General features: G+C 51.2%; 1 protein-coding gene and 1 non-coding gene across 7 annotated transcripts in view; both read right to left on the bottom strand.

Annotated features, from left to right (window-relative positions):
* The window catches only part of PUM1 (pumilio RNA binding family member 1), an 86,375-nt gene that overhangs the window by 34,869 nt on the left and 25,651 nt on the right, over positions 1-25,855 (bottom strand). For 2 of the 6 annotated variants that reach the window (XM_077788484.1, XM_077788487.1), the window contains exons 4-9: positions 23,784-23,892; positions 20,480-20,658; positions 18,430-18,596; positions 14,535-14,805; positions 5,990-6,083; positions 4,731-4,835 (exon numbers count right to left, since the gene is read on the bottom strand). In XM_077788484.1, coding sequence (XP_077644610.1) covers positions 4,731-4,835; positions 5,990-6,083; positions 14,535-14,805; positions 18,430-18,596; positions 20,480-20,658; positions 23,784-23,892 — 925 coding nt within the window. The remainder of the gene's footprint in view (positions 1-4,730; positions 4,836-5,989; positions 6,084-14,534; positions 14,806-18,429; positions 18,597-20,479; positions 20,659-23,783; positions 23,893-25,855) is intronic. The other 4 variants (XM_077788485.1, XM_077788488.1, XM_077788486.1 and 1 more) reach the window with 2 other exon arrangements.
* Positions 97-181, bottom strand: LOC116184444 (small nucleolar RNA SNORD103/SNORD85). Its single transcript, XR_004149213.1, has one exon. It is a non-coding gene; the product is annotated as a small nucleolar RNA SNORD103/SNORD85 (small nucleolar RNA).

Raw genomic sequence — 25,855 nt, 5'->3', positions numbered from 1 at the left:
TTTTCTCCTAGGCAGAGGTTGCTGCCAAAGCCATGGGTGTATAAAAGCAGAGGAGACTTTGAAGTTTGCAGCAGCTGGGTTTGAAAGGGCTGCGAGTCTGGCTCAGCTGCTCCGAGCACAGGAGAGAGGCTCATTATTGAACAGAGTTCTCAGTGAGGGCAAGCGTGGCATCACTGCCAGACCCCGCAGCACCCAGAGCTGCTCCCCGCTCCAGGACATGCTGCACCTGCTCCTGCACTCATCAGAGCTGCCATTCCTGGGAAAAGAAAAACGCCAGCACCTCTGGAAGCGAGTACTGCCCATGCTGTCCCACACTCGGCCCCTGCACACCAGGGCTGCCCCTGGCAGGAACATCAGCAAACCCAGCTGGGAGCGTGCCCGGGGCATCAGGGACCCTGAGATCACAGAGGGGTTTGTGCTTCCCCCAGCCTGCCCAGCCCAGCCTCCCTGCAGGACAGCCAGGCCTGAGCAGTGACAGCACCCCCAGAGCTCCGAGAGGCTGCAGGCAGCACCCCGCAGGGCCCCACTTCCCACTGACCGGCGGGGTGATCCACCCGAATTCCCACTGACCGGCGGGGTGATCCCTGTGGAATTCCCACTGACCGGCGGGGTGATCCACCCGAATTCCCACTGACCTGTGGGGTGATCCACCCGAATTCCCACTGACCTGTGGGGTGATCCACCCGAATTCCCACTGACCTGCAGGGTGATCCCTGTGGAATTCCCACTGACCTCTGGGGTGATCCCTGTGGAATTCCCACTGACCTGTGGGGTGATCCACCCGAATTCCCACTGACCGGCGGGGTGATCCACCCGAATTCCCACTGACCTGTGGGGTGATCCACCCGAATTCCCACTGACCGGCAGGGTGATCCACCCGAATTCCCACTGACCTGTGGGGTGATCCACCCGAATTCCCACTGACCTGTGGGGTGATCCACCCGAATTCCCACTGACCTGCGGGGTGATCCACCCGAATTCCCACTGACCTCTGGGGTGATCCCTGTGGAATTCCCACTGACCTGTGGGGTGATCCACCCAAATTCCCACTGACCTGTGGGGTGATCCCTGTGGAATTCCCACTGACCTGTGGGGTGATCCACCCGAATTCCCACTGACCTGCGGGGTGCTCCGTGTGGAATTCCCACTGACCTGCGGGGTGATCCACCCGAATTCCCACTGACCTGCGGGGTGATCCACCCAAATTCCCACTGACCTGCGGGGTGATCCACCCGAATTCCCACTGATCCGTGGGGTGATCCCTTTGAATTCCCACTGCTCTGTGGGGTGATCCCTGTAAATTCCCACTGACCTGTGGGGTGATCCCTGTGGAATTCCCAGTGACGTGTGGGGTAATCCCTCCAAATTCCCACTGATCTTTGGGTGATCCCTGTGGAATTCCCACTGACTGTGGGGTGATCCACCCAAATTCCCACTGATCTGTGTGGTGATCCCTTCAAATTCCTGTGGCAATCCTGATCAAATTCCTGATCACCTGAGGGGTGATCCCTGTGGAATTCCCACTGCTCTGTGGGGTGATCCCTGTGGAATTCCCACTGATCTTTGGGGTGATCCCTTTGAATTCCCACTGCTCTGTGGGGTGATCCCTGTGAATTCCCAGTGCCCCGTGGGTGATCCCTGTGAATTCCCAGTGCCCCGTGGGTGATCCCTGTGAATTCCCAGTGCCCCGTGGGTGATCCCTGTGAATTCCCAGTGCCCCGTGGGGTGATCCCTGTGAATTCCCAGTGCCCCGTGGGTGATCCCTGTGAATTCCCAGCATGGCACCCAGGGGTGCTCTCTCTCGGGGTGGCAGGGAGCAGCTGGGCCCAGAGGTGCTGCCCAGCCCCAGTCCTGGCAGGGTGTGCACACACCCACACCCGCCCCAGCTCAGCACCAAGGGCCTGACCATCTCACCAGGCTGAAAAATCCCTGAACCTGCTGTGGGAGCCTCTGTTCTGCTGAATCTGGGTTATCCCAGCATTCATCCACCTCTCCACAAAGAACAGGACTTCCCTCTTTGAACACCTCACCTCAGAGGGAATCATCTCCTACCACCCAAGGCTGAAAATCCCAGAACCTGCTGTGGGAGCCTCTGCTTTTCCTGTGACCAGGTTATCCCAGCATTTATCCACCTCTCCACAAAGAACAGGAACACTTTGCTGCCTGGAATGCTCCACCCCAGAGGGAATCATTTCCCAGCTGGCCTAAAAAAAGGCAAGTTTTCAGTTTTTTGAGTGACATCTTTCTCAAATGATGGAAGGCAATTCAAAGGCAGCAGTATCTTCCCCACAGTTTAAAATCTAAATGAGAGGGTTTTTTTTTGAGGAAGTTCTTCCTTCTGCATTCAAATTTGTTCTTTAAAATGCTGCTATTGTTGGGAAGAGAAGAGCATTATCCTAGAGCTGCCAGTCTCACAATCATGACAAACGTGCCATAATGGCAGAACTTTAATTGACAGATTATCTCTGCCATAAAACACACACCGAAGTTTCCTCTCTGCTCTGAGAGGAACTATGAGCAATAAACTCTCAACAACTCCAAACTAATTTCTTTCATCTCAGAAGCTCCTCCAAGTCCTCCCAATTTGACACTCCCAGGCACATCAAGGAGGCTTTTTGCCTTTGTATAAACATTTAAATTGTCTCACGTCCCTCCAGTGCTGCTCTCAGTCAGGACAGAATAAAAGGGTTCTCAAACCTGCTCAGGCCTAGACAGGAAAGATGCTTTTCTGAATTAAACATCAAAATGGAATTTATCTTGTCATTTATAGGGTCCAAAGCCTGATGAGAGGGTTAAATAACTCCTATTTTTCAGTGGTGTCACACTATAATTACACTCAGCATATTACACATTGTTTTGTTTCTTTTAAGAGTCATAAATCTAAAATTACTCAAGTAGAGGCCCTGATGCCAAGTTTTGGCATGCTTTAGGTGTCCTTGGGGTGTTATTTCCAGTTCAAATGTCTAAAACCCAAGTTAAGCACAGCCTAGATGGGGTTTTCTCCTGGTCAGAGGCTGCAAAAGCTCAAGCAGCTCAGCTTCAGCAGAGCAGAGAAAAATAAAAAAAAATTGTGGCTAACACTTGTATTTCCTGGAAACGTGGCCCAGTTCCATGTGGTCTTTCTATGAAATCAAGCTGCTGCTCCTCTGCACTCTGCTGTTACCCAGAAAGGAGCTCTGGAGGCCCTGAGGTGATGCAGAAAGGCCAAGCAGGAGCCTCTTTGTACAGGAATCATTCACAAATCTCCTCCTCTGCCTGGGGCTGCCAATGCTCCGGAGCTCCTCCCTGCCAGCCCTACCTGAACTTCCCTCTGGTACTGGCCAGCAGCAGCTCAGCTCACTCAATCCCTGCTCCATTCAGCAGCCCAGGAGGGTTTATCAAGCCCTGGAGCAGCAGGAATGTCCTTGTGCCCCTGCCCTTGGCTCTGTCCCACGGAATCACGGCATCACCCGTCTGCCAGTGCCGTGGTGCTGCCTCCACCCCATCTCCCCACGGCATTGCCTAATCCCAGCACAAAACTCCCAGCAGCCCAGGCCAAAGCCCAGATTCTAACCAGGTTCTTCACACACATCTGCATGATCCACTAGAAACTCCACCCAAGTGGGCAGCACTCGCTGAATTCCCCACGATGGCCACAAAGCTTAAAAGCTCAGCAGGGGTTTTGTAAGGGCTGGACCAAAGTTGTGTCCCAGACCACAGAGTGTCACAGCCACACACAGCCCAGGTCTGTGGGCTTGATCTGGGACAAGCCACCCAAAAAGAGAGGACTGACGTGAGGTTACAAGCTGTAAGTGGAGCATGGCAGCAGTGAGAGCCCCCACAAATATCCCCATTCCAAACAGAGCAGTGTTCATTTGCAGCACAGAACATTCCCTCTACCTTGCTCAAGGAAAGGCAGGCACGGTTAGAAAAATCCTTCTCTAAAAGCACATTCTCCTATAAAAATCCTCTCCTAAAAGCATGTTCCTCTTTTAAAAATCCTCTCCTAAAGCCATGTTCCTCCTTTAAAAATCCTCTCCTAAAGCCATGTTGCTCCTTTAAAAATCCTCTCCTAAAGCACGTTCCTGCTTTGTCCCCAGCACTTGGGCAAGAGCGTTATGGCACCCCCAACGTTCACAGTCCCTCACAGTGCCTGCTAAGCTGTGGCACAGAGCTGGCACCTCCAAAATCACCAGTTCTGGCTGTGACAGCTGGGAGGAATGAATGGCTGGAGTAAGATCCTGCAGAAAGAGCAGAGGCTCCATTTTTGCTACCATCTGGAGAAGAGCATGTTCTCAGTGTCAGCCCCAGCAGCTATGGATGCGTTCACCTCCCGGGAAGTGGGAATTCCCAACAGAATTTTAGGGAAGAGCTATTTGCAGGATGCACCACAAACTGAACAGAAAGGAGACACAACTTTCCCGGCAGGAAACACATCCTGCATCTTTCCCTCTCTTCAGACGCTTGTTTTCAGAGGTTTTCCTTGCTACTGTCAGTCACCAAAACACCCCAAAAACGGAGCAATATTTGTTCTGTGAGCAGTTCCCTTCCTATTTGCTCTGGGAGCCTTAAACAAAAATGATCCTGTTTCATCTCCAGTCTTAACGACAAATTCTGGTTTTACTCACAGCCACACCAATACACCAGCTCTCCCCGCACAGAGAGCTGATGTTTGCCTTGCAGAGTGCCAGAGCAGAGCAGCTCTGGAGCAGGGAGTGGCTGGCAGGGCAGGGGGAGCTGGCATTTCTCACCTAACGTGGCAGCTGCCGCCAGCCCGGCCGCGTAGGGATCCGTCCCCGGAGGCGCCGCGCTGATGATGTAGGGGTTAGGAACGAAGGCAGCAGGAGCTAAACCTGCTGAAAACATTCCTGTCAGTGAAAACAAACTCAACACAACTGCAGCCCCACCACAGCCCCCCTGCTGCTGCCTGGGCAGCACCAAACTCCAGCTGGTTTCGTGGTTTTAGGCTTTTTACGGGTGGTTTTCTATAGGGAGTGTCAACATCGTCAGTGTTTATGGGCAGAGGAGAGATCTGGCATTAAAAAACCCCAACTCCAAGGATTCAATGCTCCTTAAGAGGTAAAATCCTTTATATCCAACAGCTCAGGGCAGACAGACCTGTTCAGGAGACTGGATCTTGTTACTACTCTGTATTTCCTACAGTGAGTAAATCAGGACTCAAACCACCCCATGCTGAGTTCCGAGCCCACCAGAGGATCCCAGCATCCCAACTGGTCAGTCTGGAAAGGGCTCAGGAGTGGGAAAACATTCTGTCCCTCTGCAAGGGGACAGTTTAATCACTAGAGAAAGCCCAGGTGGGCAGGAGAGGGGTGTGCAGGGGAGGTGAAGGTGAAGGGGAGGAAGTTAAAAAGCTGAATAATTTCAATCCCTGACCTCCACTGAGCACACAAGGACAGAGCACAGAGCTGGGAGAGCCCCAAGATATTTATATTAGCATTTTGGGCAAGAAGAATTACCACAAATTGCTTATTGTGCTGAAAACATTAGTACGTTGTTTCCCTGGTTTTCTACACATGATTAAGTGCTTTATTCCCAGTAAATAAATATATTTGATTAATAAATTCTATTGATATCAATCATGTGTTTGCATAAATTATATTTTTAACTCATAAGACCCCTGGCAGCATATTCGTATTAATGTGATAATTAATTTGTGCATTAAATTGTGATATTAAATTGTGCATTTCCCTTCACTTCACTCTGCTGGCACCCCGACTTATGCTTCACTCAGAGACTTCCAAAGCCTCTCCTGACTGAGCAGCACCCTCAGGAGAGTGAGAATGTCAGTCCTGCCACACAGAGAACTCCTTTAAAGGGCTTCTCAAGTGTGCAATAGACACCCACAAGCAAATCTGTAACAATGCACTTCTGCCCGTGCACTGATTATCAGCTGTGAAATACACTTTAAACCCTCCCAGTCCTTTTCCCCTGGTGTTTTCCCAATGGATGAGGAGGAGGGCAGTGGAATAGGAAGGAGAGGCAGACTCACCTATGTGTGGCTGGTGGGCAGCAGCCAGGGCGTACTGCTGCTGCTGGGCTGCTGTCAGCTGCTGCACTGCCAGTGCGTTGGGCCTCTGGAACAGCTGTGGGGAGAGCACAGACAGCCTGAAACCGGGCACTGACACCCCTGAAACCGGGCACAGACAGCCCTGAAACCGGGCACAGACAGCCCTGAAACCGGGCACTGACACCCCTGAAACCGGGCACAGACAGCCCTGAAACCGGGCACAGACAGCCTGAAACCGGGCACAGACAGCCCTGAAACCGGGCACAGACAGCCCTGAAACCGGGCACAGACAGCCCTGAAACCGGGCACAGACAGCCTGAAACTGGGCACTGACACCCCTGAAACCGGGCACTGACACCCCAAAACCGGGCACAGACAGCCCTGAAACCGGGCACTGACACCCCAAAACCGGGCACTGACACCCCGAAACCGGGCACTGACACCCCTGAAACCGGGCACTGACACCCCTGAAACCGGGCACAGACACCCCGAAACCGGGCACAGACAGCCCTGAAACCGGGCACAGACACCCCGAAACCGGGCACAGACAGCCTGAAACCGGGCACAGACAGCCCTGAAACCGGGCACAGACAGCCTGAAACCGGGCACAGACAGCCCTGAAACCGGGCACTGACACCCCTGAAACCGGGCACAGACAGCCCTGAAACCGGGCACAGACAGCCTGAAACCGGGCACAGACAGCCCTGAAACCGGGCACAGACAGCCCTGAAACCGGGCACAGACAGCCCTGAAACCGGGCACAGACAGCCTGAAACTGGGCACTGACACCCCTGAAACCGGGCACTGACACCCCAAAACCGGGCACAGACAGCCCTGAAACCGGGCACTGACACCCCAAAACCGGGCACTGACACCCCGAAACCGGGCACTGACACCCCTGAAACCGGGCACTGACACCCCTGAAACCGGGCACAGACACCCCGAAACCGGGCACAGACAGCCCTGAAACCGGGCACAGACACCCCGAAACCGGGCACAGACAGCCTGAAACCGGGCACAGACAGCCCTGAAACCGGGCACAGACAGCCTGAAACCGGGCACAGACAGCCCTGAAACCGGGCACTGACACCCCAAAACCGGGCACTGACAGCCTGAAACCGGGCACAGACAGCCCTGAAACCGGGCACAGACAGCCTGAAACCGGGCACTGACAGCCCGAAACCGGGCACTGACAGCCCGAAACCGGGCACTGACAGCCCGAAACCGGGCACTGACAGCCTGAAACCGGGCACAGACAGCCCGAAACCGGGCACAGACAGCCTGAAACCAGGCACAGACAGCCTGAAACTGGGCACTGACACCCCTGAAACCGGGCACTGACACCCCTGAAACCGGGCACAGACAGCCCTGAAACCGGGCACAGACAGCCTGAAACCGGGCACAGACAGCCTGAAACTGGGCACTGACACCCCTGAAACCGGGCACTGACAGCCTGAAACCGGGCACTGACACCCCTGAAACCGGGCAGGGAGCACAGTGTCCTTAAATCAGGCACAGAACACAAACCATGTCCTTAAACTGGGCACAAACACACCCACAGCCCTCAAATTGGGCACAAACACACCAACACTCCTTAACGTAGTCACAGAAACACAAACACTGTCCTGAAATCAGACACAAAACACAAACAGCGTCCTGAAATCTGGCACAAACACACCAACACTGCTGAACTGGGCACAAACACACCAACACTGCTGAACTGGGCACAAACACACCAACACTGCTGAGCTCAGACACAAACACACCAACACTGCTGAACTGGGCACAAACACACCAACACTGCTGAACTCAGACACAAACACACCAACACTGCTGAGCTCAGACACAAACACACCAACACTGCTGAACTGGGCACAAACACACCAACACTGCTGAACTGGGCACAAACACACCAACACTGCTGAACTGGGCACAAACACACCAACACTGCTGAACTGGGACACAAAAAGCAGCAAGTCCTTCCTTTTCCAGCAATCCCTTCACACCACATTTCCTTTAACCCTACAGATTCTCCACACCTCAAAAGGACCTGAACTCCTTTGGAATCCATTGCCTGTGTTAACCCACCTGAAAACCCCCCAATTTTCTGCAGCACAGCCAGCCCCAGCCCATCTTTTCCCTCTGCTCTTCCCTCAATCCCAAGGGATTTATCCCAGCTCTGGCTCACACCCAGCTGCAGCCTGGGGGTTCCCAGAAGCACTCCAGGTGTTAGGAGTGCCACCAGTGACACCAGTGTGCCCTCCCAGTTTGGCTGAAGTGGGAAATGGGGTGGCAATGGGATGCAGAGCCAATTCTGGAACACCCAAGATGCCTTCAGAGCCAGCAGAGGTGACACAGCCCCAGGATCACAAACCCCAGACCAAACACCTCCTTTACCTGCAGCCTCCCTGCTCACTTCTCAAGGTTATTGAGAATTTATTCCTCACTGAAGAAAAACAACAGGATTCCCCTGAAGTGTTTTTGCTGAGGGTTTGGGGTTTTTTTCTTTCTTCACGGCCTTACTAATGTTTATTTCCCAGCTTCTTTTGCATCTCCCTAAAGGAAATCCCTGAGTTCACCCATCTTCAGCTCTAATTAAAACATTTAAGGACACACCAGCTGAATATCAACTCTGAAATTATCCAGCACGTCCATCCCCCCTCACTTCCGAGGTGGGACTGACTTCACAAAGCACTGTGAGAAATGTTTTCTCCCTCCACTCCCTCAGAACAGACTTGGATGCCCAAATGCCTGTGATTTTCACACCTATTATCCTGCCCTCCATTCAGACAAGTCAACTGCTGGCAGACACTGCAATAATTCTGCCCAAATTTTTGGCAGAAACCCACAAGCATCAAGAAGAAGCCCAGAACCATTAAGAAAATTCTATTATTTCTTTTATTCAGAGGCAAAAATTGGCATTGCTTCTCCTGAGAGCAGGGTGAGCAAAGCTGTGTGAGAAAATCCACCTTTATTTCTGTCTTCTTAAAAGTTCAGGTGGAGAAAACACATCTGAGGGCTCAACATTGGGTTTATGAGGGCAGCCAGAATTAACCTGCTGTGTGCCAAATGCTCACCCTCACAACAGCTTTGTTTGCTCATCCCTCAGGACATGGCACCCCTACAAATATCCAGGGGCTATCAGAATGTTCCTTGTGGAGGAAAATATCTGATCTCCAGTTCCTTTATTGCCTCCTGGACCATAAAACACCTGGAGCAGTCTGGATACACAACACTCGTGCTCTTCTGGCCCTTTTTGTTGTTTTAAAGTGCCATTCATGGTCACACAAAGCCAGGTGACAGCTCTGCTCAGGTGCCACCTCTGTCCTGGTGCCACCCATCACCAGGAGCTTGGACAAAGCTCCACTGACATCTTGGAACTCCAACCCTGTGAGGAACGGCTGAGGGAGCTGGGGGTGCTCAGCCTGGAGAAAAGGAGACTCAGGGTGACCTCAGCGCTCTCTGCAGCTCCTGAAAGGTGCCTGTGCCCAGCTGGGCTGGGCTCTTTCTCCAGGAGCTGACAGAACCAGAGGACACAGCCTCAGCTGCCCCAGGGAAATCCAGGCTGGGTGTCAGGAGAAAGTTTTTCATGGCAAGAGTGACAAAGTTCTGGAATGGCTGCCCGGGGAGGTGGTGCAGTCACCATCCCTGGGTGTGTTTGAAACAAGCCTGGATGTGGCACTGGGTGCCAGGGTTGAGTTGAGGGGCTGGGCTGGGCTGGACTCGATGGTCTGGAAGGTCTCTGCCAACCCAGTGACTCTGTGATTCTGTGAACATCTCTGAGGGCAAAACACCACAGAGATCGTGGACAACAAGAGCAGCAGAACATGGAATGAGGGACAGTGGCTCTGTGGGAGTGACCAGCAACATCTCACTGTTCAGCAAATATGGGAAAAAAAAAATCAAACTATAAATTCCCTAAAACTGCTTCCTCCTGAAATGTGGATTCTATTGCAACATCCTCAGGGCTGGGGTCTGCTTTCGGATTAGTTCAGCAATTTGAGCTTTTCAGCTTTCTTCAGTTGCAAAATTTCACCAACCCCTTGAGTTCTCACAAGCTTTTCCAGCCTGTTGATGTGGATTCCATCACAGCAAAGCAGAGAGGAAATGCTGGGTTGTTATTTCCTTCTCTTGAGGGCACAAAAAACATTTATCTCCTTAAAATCACTTGTGCTCGCTTTACACATGTGAAGACTACCACACCTCTCAAATGCCAGCTCAATGAACCACCTGGGAATCAGAAAAACTGAGAGAAAGGAATCCACACCCAATCAGAGCCTCAGTACTTCACCATCAATATTTCACCTGCTGCTCTTGGCTCTCTTTGTTGTCTGCCTGCTCTGGGGGCTCATCTAGTCCCTGCAAAATTTGACTTCCAGACATAAAAGGTCTGCAAGAAAGCTGGAGAAGGACTTTTTACAGCACAGGACAAGGGTGAATAGCCTTAAACTAAGAGAGGAGGGATTTAGATGGGATCTTGGGATGGAATTGTTCCCTGGCAGGGTGGGCAGGGGCTGGGCTGGAATTCCCAGAGCAGCTGTGGCTGCCCCTGGATCCCTGGCAGTGCCCAGGGCCAGGCTGGACACTGGGAGCACCTGGGACAGTGGAAGGTGTCCCTGCCATGGCAGGGGCTGGAACTGGATGAGTTTTAAAGTCTTTTCCCACCCAAACCATTCCAGGATTCTGTGATCTCTCCCTCTCCCCACTTTAATTCACAGCCTTGCTCAGCTCCCTCAGAAAAAACTCAGCCCCGCTGCAGATTTCATTCTGTAGCCTGTCCAAGGAAGCAGAGCCAAGAAAAACCATCCCAACTGCAGCCTTTCCTCAGGCAGAGAAGCCAGGGGAGCTCTGGGAATCATCAACTCCACGGATTTAGGGAGAGCTGTCAAAGCCTCGCTGTGCTGTCTGCATCTGCTGACAGCACAGCCCCACATTCCAAACCCAGAGATCAGTGCTAAAAGGTGGGATTGAGGAGTAGGAAAAGGCCAGGGAACCTCTGCAACAGGAATATTAACCTGAATTTACAAAGGTATCAGAAAAGGGCACCTGGGGCATTTCAGGCTGCTGGGAAATGCATTTGGAGTGAAAAGCTACAAAACCCTAAGACGGTTCTGGAGGAGTTCAGGGAGATCAGCCAACATTTCAGTGAGGCTGTTCCATGTGCAGACAAATGAAGGATGATTTCCACCACGTGGAGCAGCTCACTGAGGGAACTGCAAGGAAGCAGAACCCCAGTTATGGGAATTCTGGAAGTTAGATTTCCCTCAGCCAATTTCTTCTGCAATACCAGCATCTGACATCCCTAATCAGATCAGACACGGGTAGAACCTTCCCCTTCCTCACACTGCCTTCAGCTGTGCTCCCTGGAATCCCTTCCAAGGATGGGATGCTTCCCCACAACCCCAAAAGGCACTTTTAGGAATGAGATCCCTTGTTCGGGACAGATTTCCTGATGCCAACAGAATGGTAAAAGTCAGATTCCTTTCATCCAGGCCGAGAGTGGCAGTGGGCAGCAAGGACCCCTGGCTTTGGGAATCAGGAGTTAAGGGAATGGGCACAAGACCCTGAGGAATGATTCCTGATCTTTACTGCAGCACTTCAGGCTGACTAAAGGCCCCTGTTTGCTTTCACTGTAGGTGGAAGCTGCCACAAGGGTGAAAACTGAAAATAACAGATCTTGTCTGACAGCCCAGAAGGGCCTGGGGGGACCAAGGGACAGCAGCTGTGTCCCCACTGCTCCCCCAAAATCAGGGAGAGGTGAGAGGGGATTTGGGCTTCACAACACAGAAATGGAGCTGGGAAGGGGCTGGAGCCCCAGGAGAGGCTGAGGGAGCTGGGAAGGGGCTGGAGAATCCCTGAGGGAGCTGGGAAGGGGCTCAGCCTGGAGCAAAGGAGGCTCAGGGGGACCTTGTGGCTCTGCACAGCTCCTGACAGGAGGGGACAGCCGGGGGGTCGGGCTCTGCTCCAGGAACAGGGACAGGAGGAGAGGGAACGGCCTCAGGCTGGGCCAGGGCAGGCTCAGGGTGGCAGCAGCAGGAATTTCCCCATGGAAAGGGGGTCAGGCCTTGGAACTGCCCAGGGAGGTTTGGAGTGGCCATCCCTGGAAGTGTCCAAGGAATTCCTGGAGGTGGCACCGATTGCTCTGGGCTGGGGACAAGGTGGGGACTGGGCACAGCTTGGATTTGATGCTCTGAGAGGGCTTTTCCAGCCTCAGTGATTCCATGATTCCCAGACAGCTGGTGACACAGAGGTGACATCAGCTCTGCACGGACAGTGCCCATTCACTTGGTATGAAATAAAAAATGCAAACCCAGGCAGAAACCCAGAGCCCCTGAAACAGGGACCCTTCCCTGCTCTGCCTTCCTTTGGGAGGGTTTATTTCCACTAGTGAGGTGCCAGATGTGCCAAATTTGAAATTTTAATTTTTAAAGGCTGAAAGAAACAAAAACTCCTCAAACTTGTAAATGAGCCTTCACTTAAATGGAAAACCCTGACAAAATGCAAATTCCAGGCTTCCCACTCCTGCCATTCCAGCTCCATCTCTAATGCTTTTCCAGAAGCAGCTCACTTGTGGAGCCCTAATGTTTTGAAAAACACATAACTTTCCTGGTTTAGAAGGAATTCTGGCATCCCAGTCCTTACACCAGAGCAAGACAAAGACTTGGAACTATCTGGTTGCTTTCCTTTTTGAACTCTACAATTTAGTTTTATCATTAAATTTTCCATCATTAACCTCCCAAAGATGCTGTAGAACAGAGCAGCCAATTGAGCTCCAACACAGATATTTACATTGCTTTTAAGGCTGTGAGATAACTCAGCACAAACTTGGCAATGCTTTCCCTCACTCCAGAGTGCCAGAGGCTCTTCTGCTAAAAAAATCAGATATTTTAGGGAAGCCAGGGAGAATTATATATCCCTGCAATCAGCTACAACAAAGGATTCCCTTCTACTTTGAGGGATATCAGGCTTGCAAAGGGAAAGCAATAAAGTTTAGAATCATTACCCAAAGGAGCAGAACAGGAGCAGAGCAGGAGTCGATTGCTGGAGCCAGGCCCAGCATTCAGCAGGAGCCAAGGGAGTCTGGGCTTGTGTGGGAGAAAGGTCAAACAAACCTAAGCCAGGCTCAGATAAAGGTTTGGAGCCGTGGACTCTGCCCTTAGGGTTTAAACCAGGCTCAAACTGAAGGTTTGAACTTGTAATTGCCTCAGGCTGCTCTGGCTGAGCAAAGCTGAGTGTGGGGCTCAGGAGGGCTCACACCTGGGTTCACACTTGGGTTCACACCTGGAATCAAGAGGGTTCACACCTGGGCCCAGAAGGGCTTACACCTGGGCTCACACCTGGGTTCACACTTGGGTTCACACCTGGAATCAAGAGGGTTCACACCTGGGCTCACACCTGGGCCCAGCAGGGCTCACACCTGGGCTCAAACCTGGAATCAAGCAGGGTTCACACCTGGGCTCACACCTGGGCCCAGAAGGGCTCACACCTGGGCTCACACCTGGGTTCACACTTGGGTTCACACCTGGAATCAAGCAGGGTTCACACCTGGGCTCATACCTGGGCCCAGAAGGGCTCACACCTGGGTTCACACTTGGGTTCACACCTGGAATTAAGAGGGTTCACACCTGGGCTCACACCTGGGCCCAGAAGGGCTCACACCTGGGCTCACACCTGGGTTCACACTTGGGTTCACACCTGGAATCAAGCAGGGTTCACACCTGGGCTCATACCTGGGCCCAGCAGGGCTCACACCTGGGCTCAAACCTGGAATCAAGCAGGGCTCACACCTGGGCTCACACCTGGGCTCACACCTGGGCTCAGCCCAGCCCACCATGGGGCTCAGCAGAGCCAAATGTGGGGACCAGGAGGGCCCAATTTGGGGCTCAACAAAACCCAATGTGGGGCTCAGCAAAGCCCAGTGCAGGGCTCACCCCTTTGCTGAGCATGTGCTGGCTCTCAGTCACTTCCTGGGCTCCAGGGTGGGTGTTTGGGGATCTTTTTAGCACTTTTCACTACTTTAAAGCTGTTTTTCAATGCCAGCTCCTCAAGACAGCCAGGATCACCAGACAGGGCAGTGCTGTGGGAACTGCTGTGGGAATTCTGATTATTCCAGCTGCCATGGGACACAGATCTGCTCTAGTTCCCTGGGAGGACACACACAGCACGAAGACAATGACAACACCTCCAGTCTTCCCTTTTCCCAGGACAGGATCCTGAGCTCATCCCACCCCACACCGACTGCATTGGAGCCATGGGGCTGGATCAGGGATTGGGAACAGGGATCCGGGATCAAGGAATGGGGATCGGGAACAGGGATCAGGGATCAAGGAACAGGGATTAGGGAACAGGGATCAAGAACAGGGATCGGGATCAGGGATCAAGAACGGGGATTGGGGAACAGGGATTGGGGAACAGGGATCAGGGAACAGGGATTGGGGATCGGGGAACAGGGATCGGGGAACAGGATGAGGGATTCAGGGATCAGGATCGGGGATTCAGGAATCAGGAATCAGGACCAGCTCTGTACCTGCTGCTGGGAATTGTAGTCAAAGAGCCCCACGGTGGCCGCAGCCGAGTCCACGGGGACCTGAGTGCCGGAGTAATCGAACTGCAGCGGCTCCATGCCCACGTGCTCCATGGGGTCCAGGGGCACGCTCTGGGATTCCATGTTGGAGAAGTCCTCCACGGGCTTGGCCCCGTTGGTGCTGGCCAGCTGGGCCAGCCCCTCGGAGCCGTTCTGGCTGGGGCCCAGCAGATCCACCTCGCTCGCTGAGTTCTGGCAGTTCCCGGGCGTGCGGCTGCGTGGGGAGGGAAAAGGGGTCAGGAAAATGCTCCAGCCCAGCATTCCACCCTCCACACAGTGCTGGAGTACAGGAGGGACAAATAAAGGCATGGTCTGAAATCGTTCACCAAATTAATTCTACGGAGAACTGATGTATTGAAAAAAAGAAAAACGGAAAGCAGGAATGCTCCATCACACCTCTAGACCCAGCAGAACTGCCCAGAGGTGGTGGAGTACAGGAGGGAAAAATAACGGCATGGTCTCACACAGTTCTCCGTATTAACTCTATGGAGAAATTGATGTGTCTAAAAATAATAAAAACTAAAAGCAGGACTGCTCCGTCACACCCCCAGACCCAGCAGAACTCCTTGGAGGGGGGAAAAATAGGGAAGGTCTGAAATAGTTAATTCTACTGAGAAATTTCTTTTTAAAAATAAAATAGAAATACTCCATTATTTTAAAAATTAAAATTTTAAAATAATGAAATTTAAAAATACCAGGAATACTCTATCCCAACATCATACCCTTAAACCCACCAGAACTTCTTGGAGGTGTTACAGTAAAGGTGGGGAAAAATAAAACAAGATGGTCTGAAATAGTTCACCGAGTGACTTCCACTGAGAAATTGATGTATTTAAAAAAATAAACAAAAACTAAAACCAGGAATGGCCCAGCCCAGCATCACAGCAGCAGTTCACCCCCAGACCCACAAAAACTCCCTGTAAGTTGTAGAAGTGCTGTAGAAGTAATAAAATAATGGAGAAAAAAAGAAAAAATAAAGAGATGGTCTGAAATAGTTCTCTAAGTTAATCCTACACAGAAGTTGGTGTATTTAAAAAAAAAAAAGCAGGAATGCTCCAGCCCAGAATGAGACCCACCAGGACTGCCTCCAGGTGGTGTAATCAGAAAAAACATGGTCTGAAATAGTTCCCTGAGTTAATTCTACATAGAAATTGATGGATTTTAAAAACTAACAAAAAATAACCCAGAACCCTCAGTCCCTGACCTCAAACACCTGTTACAGAAAAAATGTAAAAAAATCAGTTTCTGTTTTCTCCTCAACTGAGAGTCAGACAGAACAAGCTACAATTTCCCCAAATACTTATATTTAATGGCGTATTTGGTGATTTTTAATTGTGTGGAGCTCTGGCACCAAATCTCACTTAACACCACTGTAAGATAGCTGCCACGGGCTCCTGATCACCCAAAACAAGGACTGGACTTCATGGGAATGCTTCACATCCATGGAAGAGCCAGGAATGTGCATTTCCCAGCACTTTGTTTGGCTTTTACATTTTATTTCACCATTTGTTTGGCTTCTCCAGTTTTCCTACAGGCCACCAGCAGCCACAAGAGATCCAGAAATGAGGAAGGAACACAAATGCACCAATGACATCAAGGGCCACAGTTTCAGGAGGTTTTCACCCCTGCAGAGCTGCAAGGAACAAATCCAAACCCCCAGCTGTGGTGGGGACAGGACACGAGCAGAGGCAACACTTCCCGGGGGGGTTTCCATGGGAATCCCACACAGAGGGATTAAAACCAGCAGTGAAAATCACCCGGATCACACCCAGCCCTGAGCTCTCAGGTGTTCCCACCCTCTCCCCCTGATTCCCTGAGGACATTTAGAACATCCTGGGGACACTACAGCAAGGAAAAACCTTCCCAAAAGCATCAAGTGCATGCCCAGGTTTGGAATTGGGCTGACTGCACAGGGATGCCCAGAGCCAGGGGCTGTTCTGCTCCTCACCCACCAGTGAGAGACTGGGAGGACACAGGGAGGGTGACACAGCTGGGACAGCTGATCCCAACTGACCCAAGGGGTTTGAGAAAAGAGATTTTTATCGTTTATTTACCAAATCATCTGGGTCAGATAGAGGAAGGTGGGGAGGCCCTGGCACACATTCCCAGAGCAGCTGTGGCTGCCCCTGGATCCCTGGCAGTGCCCAAGGCCAGGCTGGACAGGGCTTGGAGCACCTGGGACAGTGGGAGGTGTCCCTGGATGGGATTTAAGATCCTTTCCAACCCAAGCCACTCTGGGACTCTGTGATATCCCAGCCCACACAGCACACAGAGCTGAGGGAAGAGGGAAGGGGAGGGTGTTTGGAGTGCTGGTGTTTGGTCTTCACCAGTCCCTGTCACAGGCTGGGAGAACCCCATGGGGTCCCTGGTGCCACTCCCTGCTCCAGCAGGGCCATCCCAGAGCTCAGGGCACAGCAGGGTGTCCCTGTGGCTCTGGAATGTCCCCGGGAGGAGACTCCAGCCCCTCTCTGGGCTCTGCTCAGGGCTGGCACTGCCCAGGGCAGCTCCTGGGCTCAGCCCCTGCCCGGGGCTCTGGGGCAGAGCTGGGCCTGGAGCAGAGCTGGGGCTGCTCTGCCCTCCTGCACACAGGGACGGACAGGGGGACACGGGGACAGACTGGGACGAACTGGGACGGACTGGGATGGACAGGGATGGACAGGGACGGACAGGGACGGACAGGGACGGACAGGAACAGCCAGGGACACCCTCAGGAATAGACAGGGACAGCCAGGGACATCCTCAGGGATGGACAGGGACACACAGGGACGGACAGGGACGGACAGAGACATCCTCAGGGATGGACAGGGACGGACAGGGACAGACAGGGACAGACAGGGACAGACAGGGACGGACAGGGACAGACAGGGACAGACAGGGACGGACAGGGACGGACAGGGACGGACAGGGACGGACAGGGACGGACAGGGACGGACAGGGACGGACAGGGACGGACAGGGACAGACAGGGACAGACAGGGACAGACAGGGACAGACAGGGACGGACAGGGACGGACAGGGATGGACAGGGATGGACAGGGATGGACAGGGATGGACAGGGACATCCTCAGGGATAGACAGGGACACACAGGGACGGACAGGGATGGACAGGGACGGACAGGGACAGACAGGGACAGACAGGGACAGACAGGGACAGACAGGGACAGACAGGGACAGACAGGGACGGACAGGGATGGACAGGGACATCCTCAGGAATGGACAGGGACATCCTCAGGAATGGACAGGGACACACAGGAACAGCCAGGGACACCCTCAGGGATGGACAGGGACAGACAGGGACACACAGGGACAGACAGGGATGGACAGGGACATCCTCAGGGATAGACAGGGACACACAGGGACGGACAGGGATGGACAGGGACATCCTCAGGGATAGACAGGGACACACAGGGACGGACAGGGATGGACAGGGACGGACAGGGACATCCTCAGGGATGGACAGGGACATCCTCAGGGACAAACAGGGACAGCCAGGGCTGAGGGTCCCTCTCGAGGCTGAGCAGCCCCAGCTCCCTCAGCCTTTCCTGGGCAGGGAGATGCTCAGTGACCCCCAGTGGAGCCCAGCTTTCCTGGGAATGGGGTACCTGACACCTTCCCTGGGATGTGCTGCCAGAATTCCTGCCTTAGCTTCACTTCCAGGCCCAGTTTCTCCTTTCCCCATTCAAATGTTCCCACCTCAGCTCAAGAGTTTTCACTTTTCCCCTTCCAATTCTCCCCACCATGGCCCTGCAGGGGATGGAGTGAGAGCCTGGAGAGGCTGAGCTTAGCCCCCAGCACTGATTATTATTCACTGATTAATCACTCAGCACCGATGCACATACCTGAAGTCTTTGACATCGGCGTCGATCCCGTTCTGAACAGGCAAACCGTTGGATTTATCCATCACATCCCCCTCCTCCTTCAGATCTCCCAATTTATCTCCATCAAACGTGCCCTTGCTTTTCTTATCCCCTTTGTCATTCTCATCACTCTCTGCATCCCTTGGCCCCTGGGCAAAAGAGACATTGTTTTAATAAGCTGAGTTTTCAGATCAATTTTCCTGCTACCCCAAGACAGTAACAAATCAAAGACACGTGTCACCATAAAAGAACTCACTTGCAAACATTAATTCTTCCAAAAAAAAAAAAAAAGCTAAAAATACAAAATATTCAATAATAATCAAAGAAATCAGGGAACTAGCTCTCATTCGTCCAAGAGGTGTTTCATGTCTTCACGTTTCTTCATTTAGTAACTCAAGGTTTGCTTTTATAGGCTCTAAAAATCCCATCCCAAAATAATTTTAAGGAATTCTCTTTCTAGATGGGACTTAAGCACTTCAAAGTCAACACCAACAAATGCTGCAGGGGCATAAAGTGAATTAGTGCCTCTCTGAAGCGCCTGGCTCACTGTCAGAGACAGCTCTTGACTGGACAAGTGTCTGAAAATCACCTCAGTTTTGGAGGCATCAACAGTGAATTCCAAGGCACAGCTCATTTAAAAACACTCAAATAAATCTCTGCCTCAGTCATTGGCCCCTGTAATCCTGAAGCACATTTCTTTGGGAGAAAAGGGGAAAAAAAAAAGAGGGGAAAAAAGGATTTCTGTTCTGTTGAGCATTCCATGAGTGGCGTTACATCTGCAGAGAGTCTGCATTTTATTGCACTTGGGAGGAGAATAAAGGGTGATGATGCCTGGGGCAGTGTTTTGTACAACAAAAGGGAGAGGAAAAACAACATAATTTATGATAAAAACCAGCAAGGGGCATATAAACATATTTATCAGAGGCAGCTTTGGTGCTGTCACAGGGACAGACATCCAAAGCCTGCCTTCCGCTTGACTGGAGGGAGAAGTGCTCTGCACACATTTCTGCCTCTATCCACTGAACCCTTTTCCCTCTCTCTCTGATTGGAGGGAGGGATTTTTCCCTTGTATTTATAGAAAAAAAAAATTGTTCTGAAAGCAAAAATCTTTTGGGGTTGCTTTTGAAAGAAAGTAGAATTGTGTTTCCTTAATATTCCTTGGAAACACCACCTGTAAGTCCAGCTGTGGAGCAATATTCCCCCAAACAAGGGGGTTCCGCAGTGACAGCTGTGTCACCACGGTCACTCTGACTGCGCTGAGGAGTAAACCCCTCCTGACTCCCTGAGGATAATTTGCCTCTTTGCCCTGAGTGCACACATCCCAAAAATCCTCCCTGCTCTCCCAGGTCCTTGGGCACCCTCTAATGAGGGCCAGCAACCCCAGCAGGGCTGAGGGAAGCTGCAGGGGACAGCAGCCAAAGGAGGCTTCTCCTCCCCCATTTCTGGAGCCTTTTCCCCACTCCAGGGTTTGATCCCACATCCATAAACTGGAGGCTGGGCCCCTTCCCCACTGCACAAAGGGGTGCTGCCATTCCCCATTCCCCATGGGAAACGAGCTGCCCCAGCAATGGCAGCTGTGAAACACATCCAGCCACTAACAGGAGCTCCAGGGAAGGCTGCCTGACACCAATCTATTTGTTCGGGGGGTTTTATCCCAAAAAATTGCATAAGGAAAACCTCCAGGATAAGGATGAACATTATGCCATGACAGTTATCACCAGGTACAGAGTTTGGAGCTGGAATCCCATTTGTGGGATCAGCACCAAGGCTCAGTGCAGGTTTGTGGGACCTGTCCCAAGGATTAGCTTGGATGGGGTGTTTCTGCTGGGGGGTTTTTCCAAGCATGCAGGGAATGCCAGCACCTTCCCACCTCCCATCCCACATCCCCAAGCCAAGGACTAAACCTGCCCTGTTTGAGAGAAGAGCTAAACTGAGAGCAAGAAAGAAGCCTCTGCCCCAGAAATGATTCACAACCAAACAAACCAAGGAGCAAAGGGAGAGAAGAGCAGAAAGGTGGCAATCAGGCACTTACAAATGCTCCTTTCCTTAGGCAAGAGTCTCCAGGAGATGAGCTCAGCACATACTCCACCATGCTCACTCCCAGCCCTCCACTCTCTGACCGTGGTGACAGCACTGAGTTGACTTCACTGTTCACATGGAAGCCCTGCCCAGGCCTTCTCTGAACCATAATTGGCTGGGAAACAGAGTGATCTGGAACAGAAACATGGGAAACTCTCACAAGCAGATCCAACTATTCAAAGGAGGCAAATTAAATCATTCAATATGTACTCCCCAGGGGCTTATTTGCACTCAGAAATGCCAACTTTGTGATTCTGCTGATGTCCATTAGTTAAGCCAGGATGGATTTCTTCATTTTTTAAATACTACAACATGTAAACCTGCAAGTGAGAGCTAGGTTTAAAATCTAAACTTATAAAATGCCAGAAATTTAAGACTAATTAAAGGTTGCAATTAAAAAATCTAAGTTTCAGTATTTAGTTTTAGTAAAATTCTTGTATTAGCACAGTGAAAACAAGTTTTGACTTGTCATTTAAAACACGATCCTGCTGCTCCACCAGCCCCGTGTCCTTTGTTCCACCAATTGCTGTGTTCATGTCAAGATCAGAGATTTTTTGGCTGCTCTTTCCTCAAGAAAGGGTTTCTGAGGAGTTCATTTCTCCTTCTTCATCCCCCTGTCCTCCAGCCCCAGCCCTTTGCCATCGCTGAGGCTTTGAGGCCCCACCACGACAGACTTGGGGTCTCCAAATCCTTTGGGCTCTGCCAAAAATCCCTGCCTGGGGACGGGAGAGTGACCCCAAAAGGGCAAAAGGGGACAAGGGGACAAAGGGGGAAAAGGGGGAAAAGGGGAAAAAGGGGGAAAAGGGGGAAAAGGAGGAAAAGGGGGAAAAGGGGGAAAAGGGGGAAAAGGGGGAAAAGGGGGAAAAGGGGGAAAAGGGGGAAAAGGGGGAAAAGGGGGAAAAGGGGGAAAAGGGGGACAAGGGGGAAAGGGGGAAAAGGGGGAAAAGGGGGAAAAGGGGGAAAAGGGGGAAAAGGGGGAAAAGGGGGAAAAGGGGGAAAAGGGGGAAAAGGGGGAAAAGGGGGAAAAGGGGGAAAAGGGGGAAAAGGGGGAAAAGGGGGAAAAGGGGGAAAAGGGGGAAAAGGGGGAAAAGGGGGAAAAGGGGGAAAAGGGGGAAAAGGGGAAAAGGGGAAAAGGAGGGATTCTCTGCTCCTGACAACAGGCAGGGAGTCAAAAATAGCAGGCAGCAGGTCTGGGAGTTGCCAAGGGCTGGTGGGACAGGGAAGGGACACCAATACCCAAGGATATTGATTGACACTGGAGATTCCTCATTAAGCAGGTGAAAGGAATTCCATCCTCTCACTGCTCCTGACTAAACTTCCTTCCTTTCCCCATCAATGTGGCCACAAAGGGACTTGGGCTGGAGATATTTTTTGGGATAAAGCTTCCAAAAAGGGAGAACAGCCAGTTTTAACCTGGCACTGCTGCCAACTCTGTGTCCCCCAGGAGGGGAAGGAAGGGCAGGACTGCAGCTTTGAGCTGGGCTGGTTTTGAAGGGTCCAAATCCAGAACTTTGGGGTAGAGTAAAACCCCAAATCCACATGGGAGGCCTGCAGTGCATCCTGTGGGCACGGATGGAGAAGGGATGGAGCCGAGGAAGACCCAGGCCTCACCTGGATGGACTGGGGGGATTGTGGGGGGAAAAAGCTTCCCAAAAAAAAAGAGAAAATCTTGTTTTAACCCAGCACTGCTGCCCAGCTCTGTGTCCCAGGAGTGGAAGGGAGGGCAGGACTACAGCTTGTAGCTTTTAGAAGTTCTGAAAAGCCTTTAAAGGTTTTAAATCCACAACTCTGAGGCAGAGGAGTGAAATCCCAAATCCAGCAGTGCAGCCTGAGCACGGATGGAGCCAGGGAAGATCCAGGGGAGGATCCAGGCTCCACCTTCCCATAGGGGCTGCATGGACTGGGGGGGTTTTGGGGAGCAGAGCCCTCGGGGGCTGCTCCCCTATTTTAGGGGAGCCAAAGGGAAATTTCCAGACCCTCAGGGCTCTGTGAGCTGTGGGGTGAATGGGAAGCAGCACAGGGAGGGATGAGAGGGGCCTGGGCTCCTGCAGATGTGGGATGAGACTGCCCAGGGAGAAAATCCCAGCCTCAGCTCAGGTCCCAAAGCCTGGCTCAGCCCTAATCCCGCTCCGCTCCAGGCTGGACTAAGGCAGGTACCAGGTGCTCCCGAGGGTGGGACAGGCAGCAGCTGCCCAAAATCCCCCCAGTGCCCACACTGATCCAGCCAGGCACCTTTTGAGAAGCTCTGTCCCCTTTTCATGGCCATTTTTTAATGTAAATAATAAAACAAGGGTTTATCACTAATTTAAAAATGGGTATTTTCATCAGGGAAAACCCCACCCAACCGTGAGGTAAATGCCATTTCCTGGGAGCTCTAAATGCCATTTCCTGGGAGCTCTAAATGCCATTTCCTGGAAGCTCTAAATGTCATTTTCTGGGAGCTGTAAATGTCATTTCCTGGGAGCTCTAAATGCCACTTCCTGGGAGCTGCACCAGACACCCAGCTGTGTTTCAGGAGCAGATTCATGACACAGAAACCATGGACAGAACAATCAAAGGTCAGCATTTCAAACCCAGCACTTGCAGGTTTGGTTTTTTTCTTTTTCTCCTAAAACCAACCTGAATATTCTTCCCCAAAGTTCAAAATCAGGGAGAGTCTCTAAACCAAGAATAAAATCTTTGGCAGATAAAATTCAATACTAATTCAAAACCTCGGTTTTTTATTTTTTAAACTGAATGTTGCTCTCCCATCAAGTCCAAAATCAGGGACAGACTCTGATGCAAGAACAAAATCGTTGGCAGATTTAACTCAACACTAATTCAAAACATCTTTTTTTTTTTTTTTTTTAAACTGAATAGTGGGTTTTGGCTGGTTGGTTTAGTATTTAAAAAAATGAAGGGATTTTTTTTTTTTAAGTTCATCTTGTTCTCCAAGATATTTGTTTAAACTTTGCAGCTGATTCATCCCAAGGTAGAAAACACATCAGAAATTGAAATTTTCAGCATAATTTAAGATCTTTAAGCAGATAAACATGAATTTACACATATTCACATTACACAATGTTCTGACATCCCTGGATATCTTAATTTTATCACAAAGCAAAGTGAGGTTTTCTGTTTGTTTTTTATTATATAAACCAGATGGGTTTTTAAATCTTTTCAAAGCTGTATCATCCAGCCTGGCCATGGACTTTGAGTAAATAAATTGCACATTTCTGTATCCAGCCCCAACTAAATTAAGGAAATAATTGAGCTACCTGATGTTCCCCAAGCACTGTCTCTCCACTGATCTCCCAGAAATATCCCTTTTGGTCCATCTTTGCTGGAATCATCAGATTCCCAAAACTTTTTACCCGGCAACAGCTGCTGCAATTAAAACAAAACAAACAAACAAACAAAAAAAAACAAAACAAAGCAAAGCAGGATTAAAATAAGTATAAAATGCCAACATAAACCCCATAAGCATCTCCCTTCTATCAGGTATCAATCATTAAACACACTGATATAATCAAATATTAAATCTTCCAGGTGAAAGCTAGGGAACAATTCCATCTCCCCATCCCTGATTTTCCTCCCATCTCCAGGAACTCCCCACACGTCAGACACTCTCACAGACACTCCCCAGCCTCTCTGCACTCACAAGGGAAAATAAATGAGGGGGAAAATATCGTGCATTTTCCCAAGTTCACCTGGGAACAAATTCCTGCCTCCCAATGGGATCTGCTGCTGGAGGGACAGAACAGGGACAGGGAAGCTCAGGAGTTCCCATTTCTCCTTCTGCTGAGGACTCTGCTGCTCCAGGGGTTTGGGAACACTGATGGGAGGGAGGGCAGCACCTGCCACGAGTGGGAAAAGCTCCTGGGAATGGGACAGAGCCATCCTGAGCTGGGACAGAACAGGAAAAGATCCATGGAATGGGACAGAGCCAACCTGAGCTGGGACAGAACAGGAAAAGATCCCTGGGACAGAGCCAACCTGAGCTGGGACAGAACAGGAAAAGATCCATGGAATGGGACAGAGCCATCCTGAGCTGGGACAGAACAGGAAAAGATCCCTGGAATGGGACAGAGCCATCCTGAGCTGGGACAGAACAGGAAAAGATCCATGGAATGGGACAGAGCCATCCTGAGCTGGGACAGAACAGGAAAAGATCCCTGGAATGGGACAGAGCCATCCTGAGCTGGGACAGAACAGGAAAAGATCCATGGAATGGGACAGAGCCATCCTGAGCTGGGACAGAACAGGAAAAGATCCCTGGAATGGGACAGAGCCATCCTGAGCTGGGACAGCCCAGGAAAAGATCCCTGGAATGGGACAGAGCCATCCTGAGCTGGGACAGAACAGGAAAAGATCCCTGGAATGGGACAGAGCCATCCTGAGCTGGGACAGAACAGGAAAAGATCCCTGGAATGGGACAGAGCCATCCTGAGCTGGGACAGCCCAGGAAAAGATCCCTGGAATGGGACAGAGCCATCCTGAGCTTGGGCACTGCCCAGGGGTCCCAGCTCTGGAGGTGGCAGAGAGAAGAGCTGCTCTGGGAATTCCAGCCCAGCCCCTGCCCACCCTGCCAGGGAACAATTCCCAATTCCCAATCTCCCACCCAGCCCTGCCCTCTGGCACTGGGAGCCATTCCCTGGGTCCTGTCCCTCCTTGCCTTGTTAAAATCCCTCTCCTGTATCCTTCTTCCCATTCTTTAGGGGGTTTTGGGAACAGCTTCTCCAAGGATCACCTCCACATGGGAATCCAGACCCTGAGGTGGCATGGGGACAATATCCCAGTAAATCCTCTGGATGGGATGGATGGAAGGAATTCCCAGCAGCACATTCACTGCAAATTAACCATGAAATGAGCCTTGCCTGAAGCTGGGATAAAACTCAAACTGAAGATGAAAAGAACCTGAATCTGCCTGAAATTCCCATGGAACAAACAAGAACCATCAGTTCTGGGGATCTCTCATCTGGATCAGGAATGGTGACAAATCCTGACTGTTATCTGTTTCAATACCCTGACTGATATCAAATTAAATATCCTGATAACCACTTCAATATCTCGATATCAAATTCAATGCCCTGATTGATATCAATTTCAATATCCTGACTGATATCAACTCCTGCTGATAACTCCAGCAGCAGACGGCAAATCTAAGGCTGAACTCAAGGAGTAAATCAGCTGCTGCCTACAGAGGAAGCAGCAAGAACTGATTTCACAGCTCTTAGGTGCTGGTTTAAAGCACAATCAAGAAGTTGTGCTCTCCATTTCCTCCCCAACTCAACAAAGAGCTGTTTGTTTATAAAACCAATCACTCTGCAGTGATTCCAGACAGGATTTC

Source organism: Lonchura striata, chromosome 26 (assembly GCF_046129695.1).
Source record: "Lonchura striata isolate bLonStr1 chromosome 26, bLonStr1.mat, whole genome shotgun sequence".
Lineage (NCBI taxonomy): Eukaryota > Metazoa > Chordata > Aves > Passeriformes > Estrildidae > Lonchura > Lonchura striata.
Note: the sequence above shows the minus strand (reverse complement) of the source record. Positions and strands in the feature narration are given on the sequence as shown.